The 22,140-nt window shown below is 28.0% G+C and overlaps 1 protein-coding gene across 3 annotated transcripts in view; it reads left to right on the top strand.

Moving 5' to 3' along the window:
• Positions 1-22,140, top strand: part of LOC110519057 (collagen alpha-1(XIX) chain) — a 266,495-nt gene that overhangs the window by 60,428 nt on the left and 183,927 nt on the right. For all 3 annotated transcript variants that reach the window (XM_036987654.1, XM_036987651.1, XM_036987663.1), the window contains exon 14: positions 768-812. In XM_036987654.1, the coding sequence (XP_036843549.1) occupies positions 768-812 (45 nt within the window). The remainder of the gene's footprint in view (positions 1-767; positions 813-22,140) is intronic.

The following is a 22,140-nucleotide window of genomic DNA, read 5'->3' as shown; positions in this document are numbered from 1 at the left end:
TAAAACCCCTAAGAACAAGCAATGCAGATGTAGAAGCACAGTGGATAGGGAAAACTAAACTGGATAGGGAAAGGAAGGAACCTAGGAAGAAACCTAGAGAGGAACCAGTCTCTGAGGGGTGGCCAGTCCTCTTCTGGCTGTACCTGGTAGAGGGGAACCAGGCTCTGAGGAGTCCTGGGTGCTGACTAACAGAGAGTCAACTGTAGGCTAGGTGCTGACTAACAGAGAGTCAACTGTAGGCTAGGTTCTGACTAACAGAGAGTCAACTGTAGGCTAGGTTCTGACTAACAGAGAGTAAACGGCAGGCTAGGTGCTGACTGAGAGTCAACTGTAGGCTAGGTGCTGACTAACAGAGAGTAAACGGTAGGCTAGGTGCTGACTAACAGACAGTCAACTATAGGCTAGGTTCTGACTGGAAAAATGTCTTTGTTCTTTTTTGACAACATAAAGGTGTCTGATGTCTTTGTTCTTTATTGACAACATAAAGGTGTCTGATGTCTTTGTTCTTTATTGACAACATAAAGGTGTCTAATGTCTTTGTTCTTTATTGACAACATAAAGGTGTCTAATGTCTTTGTTCTTTATTGACAGCAGAAAGGTGCCTGTCTTTGATCTTTATTGACAACATAAAGGTGTCTAATGTCTTTGATCTTTATTGACAGCAGAAAGGTGCCTGTCTTTGATCTTTATTGACAACATAAAGGTGTCTAATGTCTTTGATCTTTATTGACAGCAGAAAGGTGTCTGATATATTTGTTTGTTCCCAGGGTTTGAAAGGAGACTCAGGTCCTATTGGCCCCAAAGGTGATCAAGTAAGTCATAATCCTCATCTATGGTTTGGTTTTAAACATTAGTAAATAGCATGAGCTGACGCACACCCCAAACTGTTTTATAGAGGGGCTGACTAACAGACAGTAAACTGTAGGCTAGGAGCTGACTAACAGACAGTAAACTGTAGGCTAGGTGCTGACTAACAGAGAGTCAACTGTAGGCTAGGTGCTGACTAACAGAGAGTCAACTGTAGGCTAGGTGCTGACTAACAGAGAGTCAACTGTAGGCTAGGTGCTGACTAACAGAGTCAACTGTAGGCTAGGTGCTGACTAACAGAGAGTCAACTGTAGGCTAGGTGCTGACTAACAGAGAGTAAACTGTAGGCTAGGTGCTGACTAACAGAGAGTCAACTGTAGGCTAGGTGCTGACTAACAGAGAGTCAACTGTAGGCTAGGTGCTGACTAACAGAGAGTCAACTGTAGGCTAGGTGCTGACTAACAGAGAGTCAACTGTAGGCTAGGTGCTGACTAACAGACAGTAAATTGTAGGCTAGGTGCTGACTAACAGAGTCAACTGTAGGCTAGGTGCTGACTAACAGAGAGTCAACTGTAGGCTAGGTGCTGACTAACAGACATTAAACTGTAGGCTAGGTTCTGACTAACAGAGAGTCAACTGTAGGCTAGGTGCTGACTAACAGAGAGTCAACTGTAGGCTAGGTGCTGACTAACAGACATTAAACTGTAGGCTAGGTTCTGACTAACAGACAGTAAACTGTAGGCTAGGTGCTGACTAACAGAGAGTCAACTGTAGGCTAGGTGCTGACTAACAGAGAGTCAACTGTAGGCTAGGTGCTGACTAACAGAGAGTCAACTGTAGGCTAGGTGCTGACTAACAGACATTAAACTGTAGGCTAGGTTCTGACTAACAGAGAGTAACTGTAGGCTAGGTGCTGACTAACAGAGAGTCAACTGTAGAGAAAGGTAGAAAGTTGTGTACTCCCTACATGTTCCCAACTATTTGATAGGAAAACATAACCAATATTTCAACAACGCATTTTCAGGGTGGCTTTGTATATTAACATTGTACAATCATGTACACTCATAGATAGATACAAACATTAGGAATAAACAGGTCATGTGACAAAGCACACCACCCAGGTAGCATTACCGATCCTCTGACCTCAGAATCCAATCTGTTTGACCACTGGTCATTTCACCAAACAGACTGAACATCATTGGGCTGGAACTACTCTCATCATTGCACATTACAAACTTGATCTGCTGTCCAGCCCAGATTATAGCGTTGTACAGAGAGTCCAATGTAGTATTTCTGATCAGTCAGACATGCCAATTATTTGTACCAGACACATCCTTCTAAAAAACCTCATGCCTCACTGGTGGTCAGTGTAAACACATTCTACTACCATATTATTAGACCTCTGAATGGGTACATGACAAGTTCAACCATTTCCATTAAGCTGGGGATTTAAAGCATTCATAAAAACAGTGGAGACTTGATTATCAGCAGTCTTTATAGCCTGTTCATTGAAAGGGAATTTGATTTACAGTAGACAACTTCCTCTTATTGCAATTCAAAATACACGTAGAAAAGAATAAATCTAATAGCACAGTGGGATTTCCTTGCTCTGTAAGAGATGGAATGTGTTCCGTTCTCTAATTAGTTACCGTATTGTTCATACTTACACGTACGGTACTCAGGCATGCACACATACACACATTAACTCACACTTTCATTATTGGTGAGGGAGCGGCTGTATGATGGTAGGGTTATGTGCACAGTCTTCCAGCCTTGAAGTTTTAATGAGCTATCTGTTTGGTTCTCTGAGGAGGGAGGCAGGGAGGGAGGGAGGGAGGGGAGAGGGAGAGAGAGAGGGAGAGAGAGAGGGAGAGAGAGAACCAAATGAGTCTATTTTGTAGAGCTATCGGAGGGAGGGGCAAATGTGATTATTTTGGGTGACAACTGTGAATACAACCAAAACGGTCATGAATAACTAATCAGTCATAAATAATCTTAACTTTCCAGATCATATAGACCTAATTGGTTAGTGACAAAGTTTGGCAAATGTCTAAAAACTTTGTACCATGGTTGCAAGTCATTGTAAACAAAATACTGTAGCTCAGTTGGTAGAGAATCGGTCTGAAGATGCCAGGATAGTGGGGTCGATTCCTGGGACCGTAGGTAAAAAAATATATGCACGCCTGACTATAAGATTCTTTGGATAAAACGTGTCTGGTAAATGGCATGTAAGACAAGCAGTGAAGGAAGTCCTTCACTTTATTAAAGCAGGACATAACACTTCTTTATTGACTTCAGTTATCCACTACACTTACAGTTATCCACTACACTTACAGTCATTATATTCATTATAAAGGACATGTATTCATTATAAAGGACACATGTATTCATTATAAAGGACACGTATTCATTATAAAGGACATGTATTCATTATAAAGGACACATGTATTCATTATAAAGGACATGTATTCATTATAAAGGACATGTATTCATTATAAAGGACATGTATTCATTATAAAGGACATGTATTCATTATAAAGGACATGTATTCATTATAAAGGACATGTATTCATTATAAAGGACACATGTATTCATTATAAAGGACACATGTATTCATTATAAAGGACATGTATTCATTAGAAAGGACATGTATTCATTATAAAGGACATGTATTCATTATAAAGGACACATGTATTCATTATAAAGGACACATGTATTCATTATAAAGGACATGTATTCATTATAAAGGACACATGTATTCATTATAAAGGACATGTATTCATTATAAAGGACACATGTATTCATTATAAAGGACACATGTATTCATTATAAAGGACATGTATTCATTATAAAGGACATGTATTCATTATAAAGGACATGTATTCATTATAAAGGACATGTATTCATTATAAAGGACATGTATTCATTATAAAGGACATGTATTCATTATAAAGGACATGTATTCATTATAAAGGGCATGTATTCATTATAAAGGACATGTATTCATTATAAAGGACATGTATTCATTATAAAGGACATGTATTCATTATAAAGGACATGTATTCATTATAAAGGACATGTATTCATTATAAAGGACATGTATTCATTATAAAGGGCATGTATTCATTATAAAGGACATGTATTCATTATAAAGGACATGTATTCATTATAAAGGACATGTATTCATTATACAGGACACATGTATTCATTATAAAGGACACATGTATTCATTATAAAGGACATGTATTCATTATAAAGGACATGTATTCATTATAAAGGACATGTATTCATTATAAAGGACATGTATTCATTATAAAGGACATGTATTCATTATAAAGGACATGTATTCATTATAAAGGGCATGTATTCATTATAAAGGACATGTATTCATTATAAAGGACATGTATTCATTATAAAGGGCATGTATTCATTATAAAGGACATGTATTCATTATAAAGGACATGTATTCATTGTAAAGGACATGTATTCATTATAAAGGACATGTATTCATTATACAGGACACATGTATTCATTATAAAGGACACATGTATTCATTATAAAGGACATGTATTCATTATAAAGGACATGTATTCATTATAAAGGACATGTATTCATTATAAAGGACATGTATTCATTATAAAGGACATGTATTTATTATAAAGGACATGTATTCATTATAAAGGACATGTATTCATTATAAAGGACATGTATTCATTATAAAGGACATGTATTCATTATAAAGGACATGTATTCATTATAAAGGACATGTATTCATTATAAAGGACATGTATTCATTATAAAGGACATGTATTCATTATAAAGGACATGTATTCATTATAAAGGACATGTATTCATTATAAAGGACATGTATTCATTATAAAGGACATGTATTCATTATAAAGGACATGTATTCATTATAAAGGACATGTATTCATTATAAAGGACATGTATTCATTATACAGGACACATGTATTCATTATAAAGGACACATGTATTCATTATAAAGGACATGTATTCATTATAAAGGACATGTATTCATTATAAAGGACATGTATTCATTATAAAGGACATGTATTCATTATAAAGGACATGTATTCATTATAAAGGACATGTATTCATTATAAAGGGCATGTATTCATTATAAAGGACATGTATTCATTATAAAGGACATGTATTCATTATAAAGGGCATGTATTCATTATAAAGGACATGTATTCATTATAAAGGACATGTATTCATTGTAAAGGACATGTATTCATTATAAAGGACATGTATTCATTATACAGGACACATGTATTCATTATAAAGGACACATGTATTCATTATAAAGGACATGTATTCATTATAAAGGACATGTATTCATTATAAAGGACATGTATTCATTATAAAGGACATGTATTCATTATAAAGGACATGTATTTATTATAAAGGACATGTATTCATTATAAAGGACATGTATTCATTATAAAGGACATGTATTCATTATAAAGGACATGTATTCATTATAAAGGACATGTATTCATTATAAAGGACATGTATTCATTATAAAGGACATGTATTCATTATAAAGGACATGTATTCATTATAAAGGACATGTATTCATTATAAAGGACATGTATTCATTATAAAGGACATGTATTCATTATAAAGGACACATGTATTCATTATAAAGGACATGTATAAAGGACATGTATTCATTATAAAGGACATGTATTCATTATAAAGGACATGTATTCATTATAAAGGACACATGTATTCATTATAAAGGACACATGTATTCATTATAAAGGACATGTATTCATTATAAAGGACACATATATTCATTATAAAGGACATGTATTCATTATAAAGGACATGTATTCATTATAAAGGACATGTATTCATTATAAAGGACATGTATTCATTATAAAGGACATGTATTCATTATAAAGGACATGTATTCATTATAAAGGACATGTATTCATTATAAAGGACATGTATTCATTATAAAGGACATGTATTCATTATACAGGACACATGTATTCATTATAAAGGACACATGTATTCATTATAAAGGACATGTATTCATTATAAAGGACATGTATTCATTATAAAGGACATGTATTCATTATAAAGGACATGTATTCATTATAAAGGGCATGTATTCATTATAAAGGACATGTATTCATTATAAAGGACATGTATTCATTATAAAGGACATGTATTCATTATAAAGGACATGTATTCATTATAAAGGACATGTATTCGTTATAAAGGACATGTATTCATTTTAAAGGACATGTATTCATTATAAAGGACATGTATTCATTATAAAGGACATGTATTCATTATAAAGGATATGTATTCATTATAAAGGACATGTATTCATTATAAAGGGCACATGTATTCATTATAAAGGACATGTATTCATTATAAAGGACATGTATTCATTATAAAGGACATGTATTCATTATAAAGGACATGTATTCATTATAAAGGACATGTATTCATTATAAAGGGCATGTATTCATTAGAAAGGACATGTATTCATTATAAAGGACATGTATTCATTATAAAGGACATGTATTCATTATAAAGGACATGTATTCATTATACAGGACACATGTATTCATTATAAAGGACATGTATTCATTATAAAGGACATGTATTCATTATAAAGGACATGTATTCATTATAAAGGATATGTATTCATTATAAAGGACATGTATTCCTTATAAAGGGCACATGTATTCATTATAAAGGACATGTATTCATTATAAAGGACATGTATTCATTATAAAGGACATGTATTCATTATAAAGGACATGTATTCATTATAAAGGACATGTATTCATTATAAAGGGCATGTATTCATTAGAAAGGACATGTATTCATTAGAAAGGACATGTATTCATTATAAAGGACATGTATTCATTATAAAGGACATGTATTCATTATACAGGACACATGTATTCATTATAAAGGACACATGTATTCATTATAAAGGACATGTATTCATTATAAAGGACATGTATTCATTATAAAGGACATGTATTCATTATAAAGGACACATGTATTCATTATAAAGGACATGTATAAAGGACATGTATTCATTATAAAGGACATGTATTCATTATAAAGGACATGTATTCATTATAAAGGACACATGTATTCATTATAAAGGACACATGTATTCATTATAAAGGACACATGTATTCATTATAAAGGACATGTATTCATTATAAAGGACACATATATTCATTATAAAGGACATGTATTCATTATAAAGGACATGTATTCATTATAAAGGACATGTATTCATTATAAAGGACATGTATTCATTATAAAGGACATGTATTCATTATAAAGGACATGTATTCATTATAAAGGACATGTATTCATTATAAAGGACATGTATTCATTATAAAGGACATGTATTCATTATAAAGGACATGTATTCATTATAAAGGACATGTATTCATTATAAAGGACATGTATTCATTATAAAGGACATGTATTCATTATAAAGGACATGTATTAATTATAAAGGACATGTATTCATTTTAAAGGACATGTATTCATTATAAAGGACATGTATTCATTATAAAGGACATGTATTCATTATAAAGGACATGTATTCATTATAAAGGACATGTATTCATTATAAAGGACACATGTATTCATTATAAAGGACATGTATTCATTATAAAGGACATGTATTCATTATAAAGGACATGTATTCATTATAAAGGGCATGTATTCATTATAAAGGACATGTATTCATTATAAAGGACATGTATTCATTATAAAGGACATGTATTCATTATAAAGGACATGTATTCATTATACAGGACACATGTATTCATTATAAAGGACACATGTATTCATTATAAAGGACACATGTATTCATTATAAAGGACATGTATTCATTATAAAGGACATGTATTCATTATAAAGGACATGTATTCATTATAAAGGACATGTATTCATTATAAAGGACATGTATTCATTATAAAGGGCATGTATTCATTAGAAAGGACATGTATTCATTAGAAAGGACATGTATTCATTATAAAGGACATGTATTCATTATAAAGGACATGTATTCATTATACAGGACACATGTATTCATTATAAAGGACACATGTATTCATTATAAAGGACATGTATTCATTATAAAGGACATGTATTCATTATAAAGGACATGTATTCATTATAAAGGACACATGTATTCATTATAAAGGACATGTATAAAGGACATGTATTCATTATAAAGGACATGTATTCATTATAAAGGACATGTATTCATTATAAAGGACACATGTATTCATTATAAAGGACACATGTATTCATTATAAAGGACACATGTATTCATTATAAAGGACATGTATTCATTATAAAGGACACATATATTCATTATAAAGGACATGTATTCATTATAAAGGACATGTATTCATTATAAAGGACATGTATTCATTATAAAGGACATGTATTCATTATAAAGGACATGTATTCATTATAAAGGACATGTATTCATTATAAAGGACATGTATTCATTATAAAGGACATGTATTCATTATAAAGGACATGTATTCATTATAAAGGACATGTATTCATTATAAAGGACATGTATTCATTATAAAGGACATGTATTCATTATAAAGGATATGTATTCATTATAAAGGACATGTATTCATTATAAAGGACATGTATTCATTATAAAGGACATGTATTCATTATAAAGGGCATGTATTCATTATAAAGGACATGTATTCATTATAAAGGACATGTATTCATTATAAAGGACATGTATTCATTATAAAGGACATGTATTCATTATACAGGACACATGTATTCATTATAAAGGACACATGTATTCATTATAAAGGACACATGTATTCATTATAAAGGACATGTATTCATTATAAAGGACATGTATTCATTATAAAGGACATGTATTCATTATAAAGGACATGTATTCATTATAAAGGACATGTATTCATTATAAAGGACATGTATTCATTATAAAGGACATGTATTCATTATAAAGGACATGTATTCATTATAAAGGACATGTATTCATTATAAAGGACATGTATACATTATAAAGGACATGTATTCATTATAAAGGGCATGTATTCATTATAAAGGACATGTATTCATTATAAAGGACATGTATTCATTATAAAGGACATGTATTCATTATAAAGGACATGTATTCATTATACAGGACACATGTATTCATTATAAAGGACACATGTATTCATTATAAAGGACATGTATTCATTATAAAGGACATGTATTCATTATAAAGGACATGTATTCATTATAAAGGACATGTATTCATTATAAAGGACATGTATTCATTATAAAGGACATGTATTCATTATAAAGGACATGTATTCATTATAAAGGACATGTATTCATTATAAAGGACATGTATTCATTATAAAGGACATGTATTCATTATAAAGGACATGTATTCATTATAAAGGACATGTATTCATTATAAAGGACATGTATTCATTATAAAGGACATGTATTCATTATAAAGGACATGTATTCATTATAAAGGACACATGTATTCATTATAAAGGACACATGTATTCATTATAAAGGACATGTATTCATTATAAAGGACACATATATTCATTATAAAGGACACATATATTCATTATAAAGGACATGTATTCATTATAAAGGACATGTATTCATTATAAAGGACATGTATTCATTATAAAGGACATGTATTCATTATAAAGGACATGTATTCATTATAAAGGACATGTATTCATTATAAAGGACATGTATTCATTATAAAGGACACATGTATTCATTATAAAGGACACATGTATTCATTATAAAGGACATGTATTCATTATAAAGGACATGTATTCATTATAAAGGACACATGTATTCATTATAACGGACATGTATTCATTATAAAGGACATGTATTCATTATAAAGGACATGTATTCATTATAAAGGACATGTATTCATTATAAAGGACATGTATTCATTATAAAGGACATGTATTCATTATAAAGGACACATGTATTCATTATAAAGGACACATGTATTCATTATAAAGGACATGTATTCATTATAAAGGACACATATATTCATTATAAAGGACATGTATTCATTATAAAGGACATGTATTCATTATAAAGGACATGTATTCATTATAAAGGACATGTATTCATTATAAAGGACATGTATTTATTATAAAGGACATGTATTCATTATAAAGGACATGTATTCATTATAAAGGACATGTATTCATTATAAAGGACATGTATTCATTATAAAGGACATGTATTCATTATAAAGGACATGTATTCATTATAAAGAACATGTATTCATTATAAAGGGCATGTATTAATTATAAAGGACATGTATTCATTATAAAGGACATGTATTCATTATAAAGGACATGTATTCATTATAAAGGACATGTATTCATTATAAAGGACATGTATTCATTATAAAGGACATGTATTCATTATAAAGGGCATGTATTAATTATAAAGGACATGTATTCATTATAAAGGACATGTATTCATTATAAAGGACATGTATTCATTATAAAGGACATGTATTCATTATAAAGGACATGTATTCATTATAAAGGACATGTATTCATTATAAAGGACATGTATTCATTATAAAGGACACATGTATTCATTATAAAGGACATGTATTCATTATAAAGGACATGTATTCATTATAAAGGACATGTATTCATTATAAAGGGCATGTATTCATTATAAAGGACATGTATTCATTATAAAGGACATGTATTCATTATAAAGGACATGTATTCATTATAAAGGACATGTATTCATTATAGAGGACACATGTATTCATTATAAAGGACACATGTATTCATTATAAAGGACATGTATTCATTATAAAGGACATGTATTCATTATAAAGGACATGTATTCATTATAAAGGACATGTATTCATTATAAAGGACATGTATTCATTATAAAGGACATGTATTCATTATAAAGGACATGTATTCATTATAAAGGACATGTATTCATTATAAAGGGCATGTATTCATTATAAAGGACATGTATTCATTATAAAGGACATGTATTCATTATAAAGGACATGTATTCATTATAAAGGACATGTATTCATTATACAGGACACATGTATTCATTATAAAGGACACATGTATTCATTATAAAGGACACATGTATTCATTATAAAGGACATGTATTCATTATAAAGGACATGTATTCATTATAAAGGACATGTATTCATTATAAAGGACATGTATTCATTATAAAGGACATGTATTCATTATAAAGGACATGTATTCATTATAAAGGACATGTATTCATTATAAAGGACATGTATTCATTATAAAGGACATGTATTCATTATAAAGGACATGTATTCATTATAAAGGGCATGTATTCATTATAAAGGACATGTATTCATTATAAAGGACATGTATTCATTATAAAGGACATGTATTCATTATAAAGGACATGTATTCATTATAAAGGACATGTATTCATTATACAGGACACATGTATTCATTATAAAGGACACATGTATTCATTATAAAGGACATGTATTCATTATAAAGGACATGTATTCATTATAAAGGACATGTATTCATTATAAAGGACATGTATTCATTATAAAGGACATGTATTCATTATAAAGGACATGTATTCATTATAAAGGACATGTATTCATTATAAAGGACATGTATTCATTATAAAGGACATGTATTCATTATAAAGGACATGTATTCATTATAAAGGACATGTATTCATTATAAAGGACATGTATTCATTATAAAGGACATGTATTCATTATAAAGGACATGTATTCATTATAAAGGACATGTATTCATTATAAAGGACATGTATTCATTATAAAGGACACATGTATTCATTATAAAGGACACATGTATTCATTATAAAGGACATGTATTCATTATAAAGGACACATATATTCATTATAAAGGACATGTATTCATTATAAAGGACATGTATTCATTATAAAGGACATGTATTCATTATAAAGGACATGTATTCATTATAAAGGACATGTATTCATTATAAAGGACATGTATTCATTATAAAGGACATGTATTCATTATAAAGGACATGTATTCATTATAAAGGACACATGTATTCATTATAAAGGACACATGTATTCATTATAAAGGACATGTATTCATTATAAAGGACATGTATTCATTATAAAGGACACATGTATTCATTATAAAGGACATGTATTCATTATAAAGGACATGTATTCATTATAAAGGACATGTATTCATTATAAAGGACATGTATTCATTATAAAGGACACATGTATTCATTATAAAGGACACATGTATTCATTATAAAGGACATGTATTCATTATAAAGGACACATATATTCATTATAAAGGACACATATATTCATTATAAAGGACATGTATTCATTATAAAGGACATGTATTCATTATAAAGGACATGTATTCATTATAAAGGACATGTATTTATTATAAAGGACATGTATTCATTATAAAGGACATGTATTCATTATAAAGGACATGTATTCATTATAAAGGACATGTATTCATTATAAAGGACATGTATTCATTATAAAGGACATGTATTCATTATAAAGAACATGTATTCATTATAAAGGGCATGTATTCATTATAAAGGACATGTATTCATTATAAAGGACATGTATTCATTATAAAGGACATGTATTCATTATAAAGGACATGTATTCATTATAAAGGGCATGTATTCATTATAAAGGACATGTATTCATTATAAAGGACATGTATTCATTATAAAGGACATGTATTCATTATAAAGGACATGTATTCATTATAAAGGACATGTATTCATTATACAGGACACATGTATTCATTATAAAGGACACATGTATTCATTATAAAGGACATGTATTCATTATAAAGGACATGTATTCATTATAAAGGACATGTATTCATTATAAAGGACATGTATTCATTATAAAGGACATGTATTCATTATAAAGGACATGTATTCATTATAACGGACATGTATTCATTATAAAGGACATGTATTCATTATAAAGGACATGTATTCATTATAAAGGACATGTATTCATTATAAAGGACACATGTATTCATTATAAAGGACACATGTATTCATTATAAAGGACATGTATTCATTATAAAGGACATGTATTCATTATAAAGGACATGTATTCATTATAAAGGACACGTATTCATTATAAAGGACACGTATTCATTATAAAGGACACGTATTCATTATAAAGGACATGTATTCATAATAAAGGACATGTATTTATTATAAAGGACATGTATTCATTATAAAGGACATGTATTCATTATAAAGGACATGTATTCATTATAAAGGACATGTATTCATTATAAAGGACATGTATTCATTATAAAGGACATGTATTCATTATAAAGGACATGTATTCATTATAAAGGACATGTATTCATTATACAGGACACATGTATTCATTATAAAGGACACATGTATTCATTATAAAGGACATGTATTCATTATAAAGGACATGTATTCATTATAAAGGACATGTATTCATTTTAAAGGACATGTATTCATTATAAAGGACATGTATTCATTATAAAGGATATGTATTCATTATAAAGGACATGTATTCATTATAAAGGACACATGTATTCATTATAAAGGACATGTATTCATTATAAAGGACATGTATTCATTATAAAGGACATGTATTCATTATAAAGGACATGTATTCATTATAAAGGACATGTATTCATTATAAAGGGCACGTATTCATTATAAAGGACATGTATTCATTATAAAGGACATGTATTCATTATAAAGGACATGTATTCATTATAAAGGACATGTATTCATTATAAAGGACATGTATTCATTATACAGGACACATGTATTCATTATAAAGGACACATGTATTCATTATACAGGACACATGTATTCATTATAAAGGACACATGTATTCATTATAAAGGACATGTATTCATTATAAAGGACATGTATTCATTATAAAGGACATGTATTCATTATAAAGGACATGTATTCATTATAAAGGACACATGTATTCATTATAAAGGACACATGTATTCATTATAAAGGACATGTATTCATTATAAAGGACACATATATTCATTATAAAGGACATGTATTCATTATAAAGGACATGTATTCATTATAAAGGACATGTATTCATTATAAAGGACATGTATTTATTATAAAGGACATGTATTCATTATAAAGGACATGTATTCATTATAAAGGACATGTATTCATTATAAAGGACATGTATTCATTATAAAGGACATGTATTCATTATAAAGGACATGTATTCATTATACAGGACACATGTATTCATTATAAAGGACACATGTATTCATTATAAAGGACATGTATTCATTATAAAGGACATGTATTCATTATAAAGGACATGTATTCATTATAAAGGACATGTATTCATTATAAAGGACATGTATTCATTATAAAGGACATGTATTCATTATAAAGGACATGTATTCATTATAAAGGACATGTATTCATTATAAAGGACATGTATTCATTATAAAGGACATGTATTCATTATAAAGGACATGTATTCATTATAAAGGACATGTATTCATTATAAAGGACATGTATTCATTATAAAGGACATGTATTCATTATAAAGGACATGTATTCATTATAAAGGACATGTATTCATTATAAAGGACATGTATTCATTATAAAGGACATGTATTCATTATAAAGGACATGTATTCATTATAAAGGACATGTATTCATTATAAAGGACATGTATTCATTATAAAGGACATGTATTCATTATAAAGGGCATGTATTCATTATAAAGGACATGTATTCATTATAAAGGACATGTATTCATTATAAAGGGCATGTATTCATTATAAAGGACATGTATTCATTATAAAGGACATGTATTCATTGTAAAGGACATGTATTCATTATAAAGGACATGTATTCATTATAAAGACCATGTATTCATTATAAAGGCCATGTATTCATTATAAAGGACATGTATTCATTATAAAGGACATGTATTCATTATAAAGGACATGTATTCATTATAAAGGGCATGTATTCATTAGAAAGGACATGTATTCATTATAAAGGACATGTATTCATTATAAAGGACATGTATTCATTATAAAGGACATGTATTCATTATACAGGACACATGTATTCATTATAAAGGACACATGTATTCATTATAAAGGACATGTATTCATTATAAAGGACATGTATTCATTATAAAGGACATGTATTCATTATAAAGGACACATGTATTCATTATAAAGGACATGTATAAAGGACATGTATTCATTATAAAGGACATGTATTCATTATAAAGGACACATGTATTCATTATAAAGGACACATGTATTCATTATAAAGGACATGTATTCATTATAAAGGACACATATATTCATTATAAAGGACATGTATTCATTATAAAGGACATGTATTCATTATAAAGGACATGTATTCATTATAAAGGACATGTATTCATTATAAAGGACATGTATTTATTATAAAGGACATGTATTCATTATAAAGGACATGTATTCATTATAAAGGACATGTATTCATTATAAAGGACATGTATTCATTATAAAGGACATGTATTCATTATAAAGGACATGTATTCATTATAAAGGACATATATTCATTATAAAGGACATGTATTCATTATAAAGGACATGTATTCATTATAAAGGACACATGTATTCATTATAAAGGACATGTATTCATTATAAAGGACATGTATTCATTATAAAGGACATGTATTCATTTTAAAGGACATGTATTCATTATAAAGGACATGTATTCATTATAAAGGACATGTATTCAGTATAAAGGACATGTATTCATTATAAAGGCCATGTATTCATTATAAAGGCCATGTATTCATTATAAAGGACATGTATTCATTATAAAGGACATGTATTCATTATAAAGGACATGTATTCATTATAAAGGACACATGTATTCATTATAAAGGACATGTATTCATTATAAAGGACATGTATTCATTATAAAGGACATTTATTCATTATAAAGGACATGTATTCATTATAAAGGACACATGTATTCATTATAAAGGACACATGTATTCATTATAAAGGACATGTATTCATTATAAAGGACATGTATTCATTATAAAGGACATGTATTCATTATAAAGGACATGTATTCATTATAAAGGGCATGTATTCATTATAAAGGACATGTATTCATTATAAAGGACATGTATTCATTATAAAGGACATGTATTCATTATAAAGGGCATGTATTCATTTTAAAGGACATGTATTCATTATAAAGGACATGTATTCATTATACAGGACACATGTATTCATTATAAAGGACACATGTATTCATTATAAAGGACATGTATTCATTATAAAGGACATGTATTCATTATAAAGGACATGTATTCATTATAAAGGACATGTATTCATTATAAAGGGCATGTATTCATTTTAAAGGACATGTATTCATTATAAAGGACATGTATTCATTATACAGGACACATGTATTCATTATAAAGGACACATGTATTCATTATAAAGGACATGTATTCATTATAAAGGACATGTATTCATTATAAAGGACATGTATTCATTATAAAGGACATGTATTCATTATAAAGGGCATGTATTCATTATAAAGGACATGTATTCATTATAAAGGACATGTATTCATTATAAAGGGCATGTATTCATTATAAAGGACATGTATTCATTATAAAGGACATGTATTCATTGTAAAGGACATGTATTCATTATAAAGGACATGTATTCATTATACAGGACACATGTATTCATTATAAAGGACACATGTATTCATTATAAAGGACATGTATTCATTATAAAGGACATGTATTCATTATAAAGGACATGTATTCATTATAAAGGACATGTATTCATTATAAAGGACATGTATTTATTATAAAGGACATGTATTCATTATAAAGGACATGTATTCATTATAAAGGACATGTATTCATTATAAAGGACATGTATTCATTATAAAGGACATGTATTCATTATAAAGGACATGTATTCATTATAAAGGACATGTATTCATTATACAGGACACATGTATTCATTATAAAGGACATGTATTCATTATAAAGGACATGTATTCATTATAAAGGACATGTATTCATTATAAAGGACATGTATTCGTTATAAAGGACATGTATTCATTTTAAAGGACATGTATTCATTATAAAGGGCATGTATTCATTAGAAAGGACATGTATTCATTATAAAGGACATGTATTCATTATAAAGGACATGTATTCATTATAAAGGGCATGTATTCATTATAAAGGACATGTATTCATTATAAAGGACATGTATTCATTATAAAGGACATGTATTCATTATAAAGGACATGTATTCATTATACAGGACACATGTATTCATTATAAAGGACACATGTATTCATTATAAAGGACATGTATTCATTATAAAGGACATGTATTCATTATAAAGGACATGTATTCATTATAAAGGACACATGTATTCATTATAAAGGACATGTATAAAGGACATGTATTCATTATAAAGGACATGTATTCATTATAAAGGACATGTATTCATTATAAAGGACACATGTATTCATTATAAAGGACACATGTATTCATTATAAAGGACATGTATTCATTATAAAGGACACATATATTCATTATAAAGGACATGTATTCATTATAAAGGACATGTATTCATTATAAAGGACATGTATTCATTATAAAGGACATGTATTCATTATAAAGGACATGTATTTATTATAAAGGACATGTATTCATTATAAAGGACATGTATTCATTATAAAGGACATGTATTCATTATAAAGGACATGTATTCATTATAAAGGACATGTATTCATTATAAAGGACATGTATTCATTATACAGGACACATGTATTCATTATAAAGGACATATATTCATTATAAAGGACATGTATTCATTATAAAGGACATGTATTCATTATAAAGGACACATGTATTCATTATAAAGAACATGTATTCATTACAAAGGACATGTATTCATTATAAAGGACATGTATTCATTATAAAAGACATGTATTCATTATAAAGGACATGTATTCATTATAAAGGACATGTATTCATTATAAAGGACATGTATTCATTATAAAGGACATGTATTCATTATAAAGGACATGTATTCATTATAAAGGACATGTATTCATTTTAAAGGACATGTATTCATTATAAAGGACATGTATTCATTATAAAGGATATGTATTCATTATAAAGGACATGTATTCATTATAAAGGATATGTATTCATTATAAAGGACATGTATTCATTATAAAGGACATGTATTCATTATAAAGGACATGTATTCATTATAAAGGACATGTATTCATTATAAAGAACATGTATTCATTATAAAGGGCATGTATTCATTATAAAGGACATGTATTCATTATAAAGGACATGTATTCATTATAAAGGACATGTATTCATTATAAAGGACATGTATTCATTATAAAGGGCATGTATTCATTATAAAGGACATGTATTCATTATAAAGGACATGTATTCATTATAAAGGACATGTATTCATTATAAAGGACATGTATTCATTATAAAGGACATGTATTCATTATAAAGGACATGTATTCATTATACAGGACACATGTATTCATTATAAAGGACACATGTATTCATTATAAAGGACATATATTCATTATAAAGGACATGTATTCATTATAAAGGACATGTATTCATTATAAAGGACACGTATTCATTATAAAGGACACATGTATTCATTATAAAGTACATGTATTCATTATAAAGGACATGTATTCATTATAAAGGACATGTATTTATTATAAAGGACATGTATTCATTATAAAGGACATGTATTCATTATAAAGGACATGTATTCATTATAAAGGACATGTATTCATTATAAAGGACATGTATTCATTATAAAGGACATGTATTCATTATAAAGGACATGTATTCATTATAAAGGACATGTATTCATTATAAAGGACATGTATTCATTATAAAGGACATGTATTCATTATAAAGGACATGTATTCATTATACAGGACACATGTATTCATTATAAAGGACACATGTATTCATTATAAAGGACATGTATTCATTATAAAGGACATGTATTCATTATAAAGGACATGTATTCATTTTAAAGGACATGTATTCATTATAAAGGACATGTATTCATTATAAAGGATATGTATTCATTATAAAGGACATGTATTCATTATAAAGGACATGCATTCATTATAAAGGACATGTATTCATTATAAAGGGCATGTATTCATTATAAAGGACATGTATTCATTATAAAGGACATGTATTCATTATAAAGGACATGTATTCATTATAAAGGACATGTATTCATTATAAAGGACATGTATTCATTATAAAGGGCATGTATTCATTATAAAGGACATGTATTCATTATAAAGGACATGTATTCATTATAAAGGACATGTATTCATTATAAAGGACATGTATTCATTATAAAGGACATGTATTCATTATAAAGGACATGTATTCATTATACAGGACACATGTATTCATTATAAAGGACATGTATTCATTATAAAGGACATGTATTCATTATAAAGGACATATATTCATTATAAAGGACATGTATTCATTATAAAGGACATGTATTCATTATAAAGGACACATGTATTCATTATAAAGAACATGTATTCATTACAAAGGACATGTATTCATTATAAAGGACATGTATTCATTATAAAAGACATGTATTCATTATAAAGGACATGTATTCATTATAAAGGACATGTATTCATTATAAAGGACATGTATTCATTATAAAGGACATGTATTCATTATAAAGGACATGTATTCATTATAAAGGACATGTATTCATTTTAAAGGACATGTATTCATTATAAAGGACATGTATTCATTATAAAGGATATGTATTCATTATAAAGGACATGTATTCATTATAAAGGATATGTATTCATTATAAAGGACATGTATTCATTATAAAGGACATGTATTCATTATAAAGGACATGTATTCATTATAAAGGACATGTATTCATTATAAAGAACATGTATTCATTATAAAGGGCATGTATTCATTATAAAGGACATGTATTCATTATAAAGGACATGTATTCATTATAAAGGACATGTATTCATTATAAAGGACATGTATTCATTATAAAGGGCATGTATTCATTATAAAGGACATGTATTCATTATAAAGGACATGTATTCATTATAAAGGACATGTATTCATTATAAAGGACATGTATTCATTATAAAGGACATGTATTCATTATAAAGGACATGTATTCATTATACAGGACACATGTATTCATTATAAAGGACACATGTATTCATTATAAAGGACATGTATTCATTATAAAGGACATGTATTCATTATAAAGGACATGTATTCATTATAAAGGACACGTATTCATTATAAAGGACACATGTATTCATTATAAAGTACATGTATTCATTATAAAGGACATGTATTCATTATAAAGGACATGTATTTATTATAAAGGACATGTATTCATTATAAAGGACATGTATTCATTATAAAGGACATGTATTCATTATAAAGGACATGTATTCATTATAAAGGACATGTATTCATTATAAAGGACATGTATTCATTATAAAGGACATGTATTCATTATAAAGGACATGTATTCATTATAAAGGACATGTATTCATTATAAAGGACATGTATTCATTATACAGGACACATGTATTCATTATAAAGGACACATGTATTCATTATAAAGGACATGTATTCATTATAAAGGACATGTATTCATTATAAAGGACATGTATTCATTTTAAAGGACATGTATTCATTATAAAGGACATGTATTCATTATAAAGGATATGTATTCATTATAAAGGACATGTATTCATTATAAAGGACATGTATTCATTATAAAGGACATGTATTCATTATAAAGGGCATGTATTCATTATAAAGGACATGTATTCATTATAAAGGACATGTATTCATTATAAAGGACATGTATTCATTATAAAGGACATGTATTCATTATAAAGGACATGTATTCATTATAAAGGGCATGTATTCATTATAAAGGACATGTATTCATTATAAAGGACATGTATTCATTATAAAGGACATGTATTCATTATAAAGGACATGTATTCATTATAAAGGACATGTATTCATTATAAAGGACATGTATTCATTATACAGGACACATGTATTCATTATAAAGGACACATGTATTCATTATACAGGACACATGTATTCATTATAAAGGACACATGTATTCATTATAAAGGACATGTATTCATTATAAAGGACATGTATTCATTATAAAGGACATGTATTCATTATAAAGGACATGTATTCATTATAAAGGACATGTATTCATTATAAAGGACACATGTATTCATTATAAAGGACACATGTATTCATTATACAGGACATGTATTCATTATAAAGGACACATATATTCATTATAAAGGACATGTATTCATTATAAAGGACATGTATTCATTATAAAGGACATGTATTCATTATAAAGGACATGTATTTATTATAAAGGACATGTATTCATTATAAAGGACATGTATTCATTATAAAGGACATGTATTCATTATAAAGGACATGTATTCATTATAAAGGACATGTATTCATTATAAAGGACATGTATTCATTATAAAGGACATGTATTCATTATAAAGGACATGTATTCATTATAAAGGGCATGTATTCATTATAAAGGGCATGTATTCATTATAAAGGGCATGTATTCATTATAAAGGACATGTATTCATTATAAAGGACATGTATTCATTATAAAGGACATGTATTCATTATAAAGGACATGTATTCATTATAAAGGACATGTATTCATTATAAAGGACATGTATTCATTATAAAGGACATGTATTCATTATAAAGGACATGTATTCATTTTAAAGGACATGTATTCATTATAAAGGACATGTATTCATTATAAAGGATATGTATTCATTATAAAGGACATGTATTCATTATAAAGGACACATGTATTCATTATAAAGGACATGTATTCATTATAAAGGACATGTATTCATTATAAAGGACATGTATTCATTATAAAGGACATGTATTCATTATAAAGGGCATGTATTCATTATAAAGGACATGTATTCATTATAAAGGACATGTATTCATTATAAAGGACATGTATTCATTATAAAGGACATGTATTCATTATAAAGGACATGTATTCATTATAAAGGACATGTATTCATTAT

The sequence above is a fragment of the Oncorhynchus mykiss genome, chromosome 1 (genome assembly GCF_013265735.2).
Source record: "Oncorhynchus mykiss isolate Arlee chromosome 1, USDA_OmykA_1.1, whole genome shotgun sequence".
In the NCBI taxonomy this organism is placed as follows: domain Eukaryota; kingdom Metazoa; phylum Chordata; class Actinopteri; order Salmoniformes; family Salmonidae; genus Oncorhynchus; species Oncorhynchus mykiss.
This window is presented reverse-complemented; position numbering and strand designations above follow the sequence as displayed.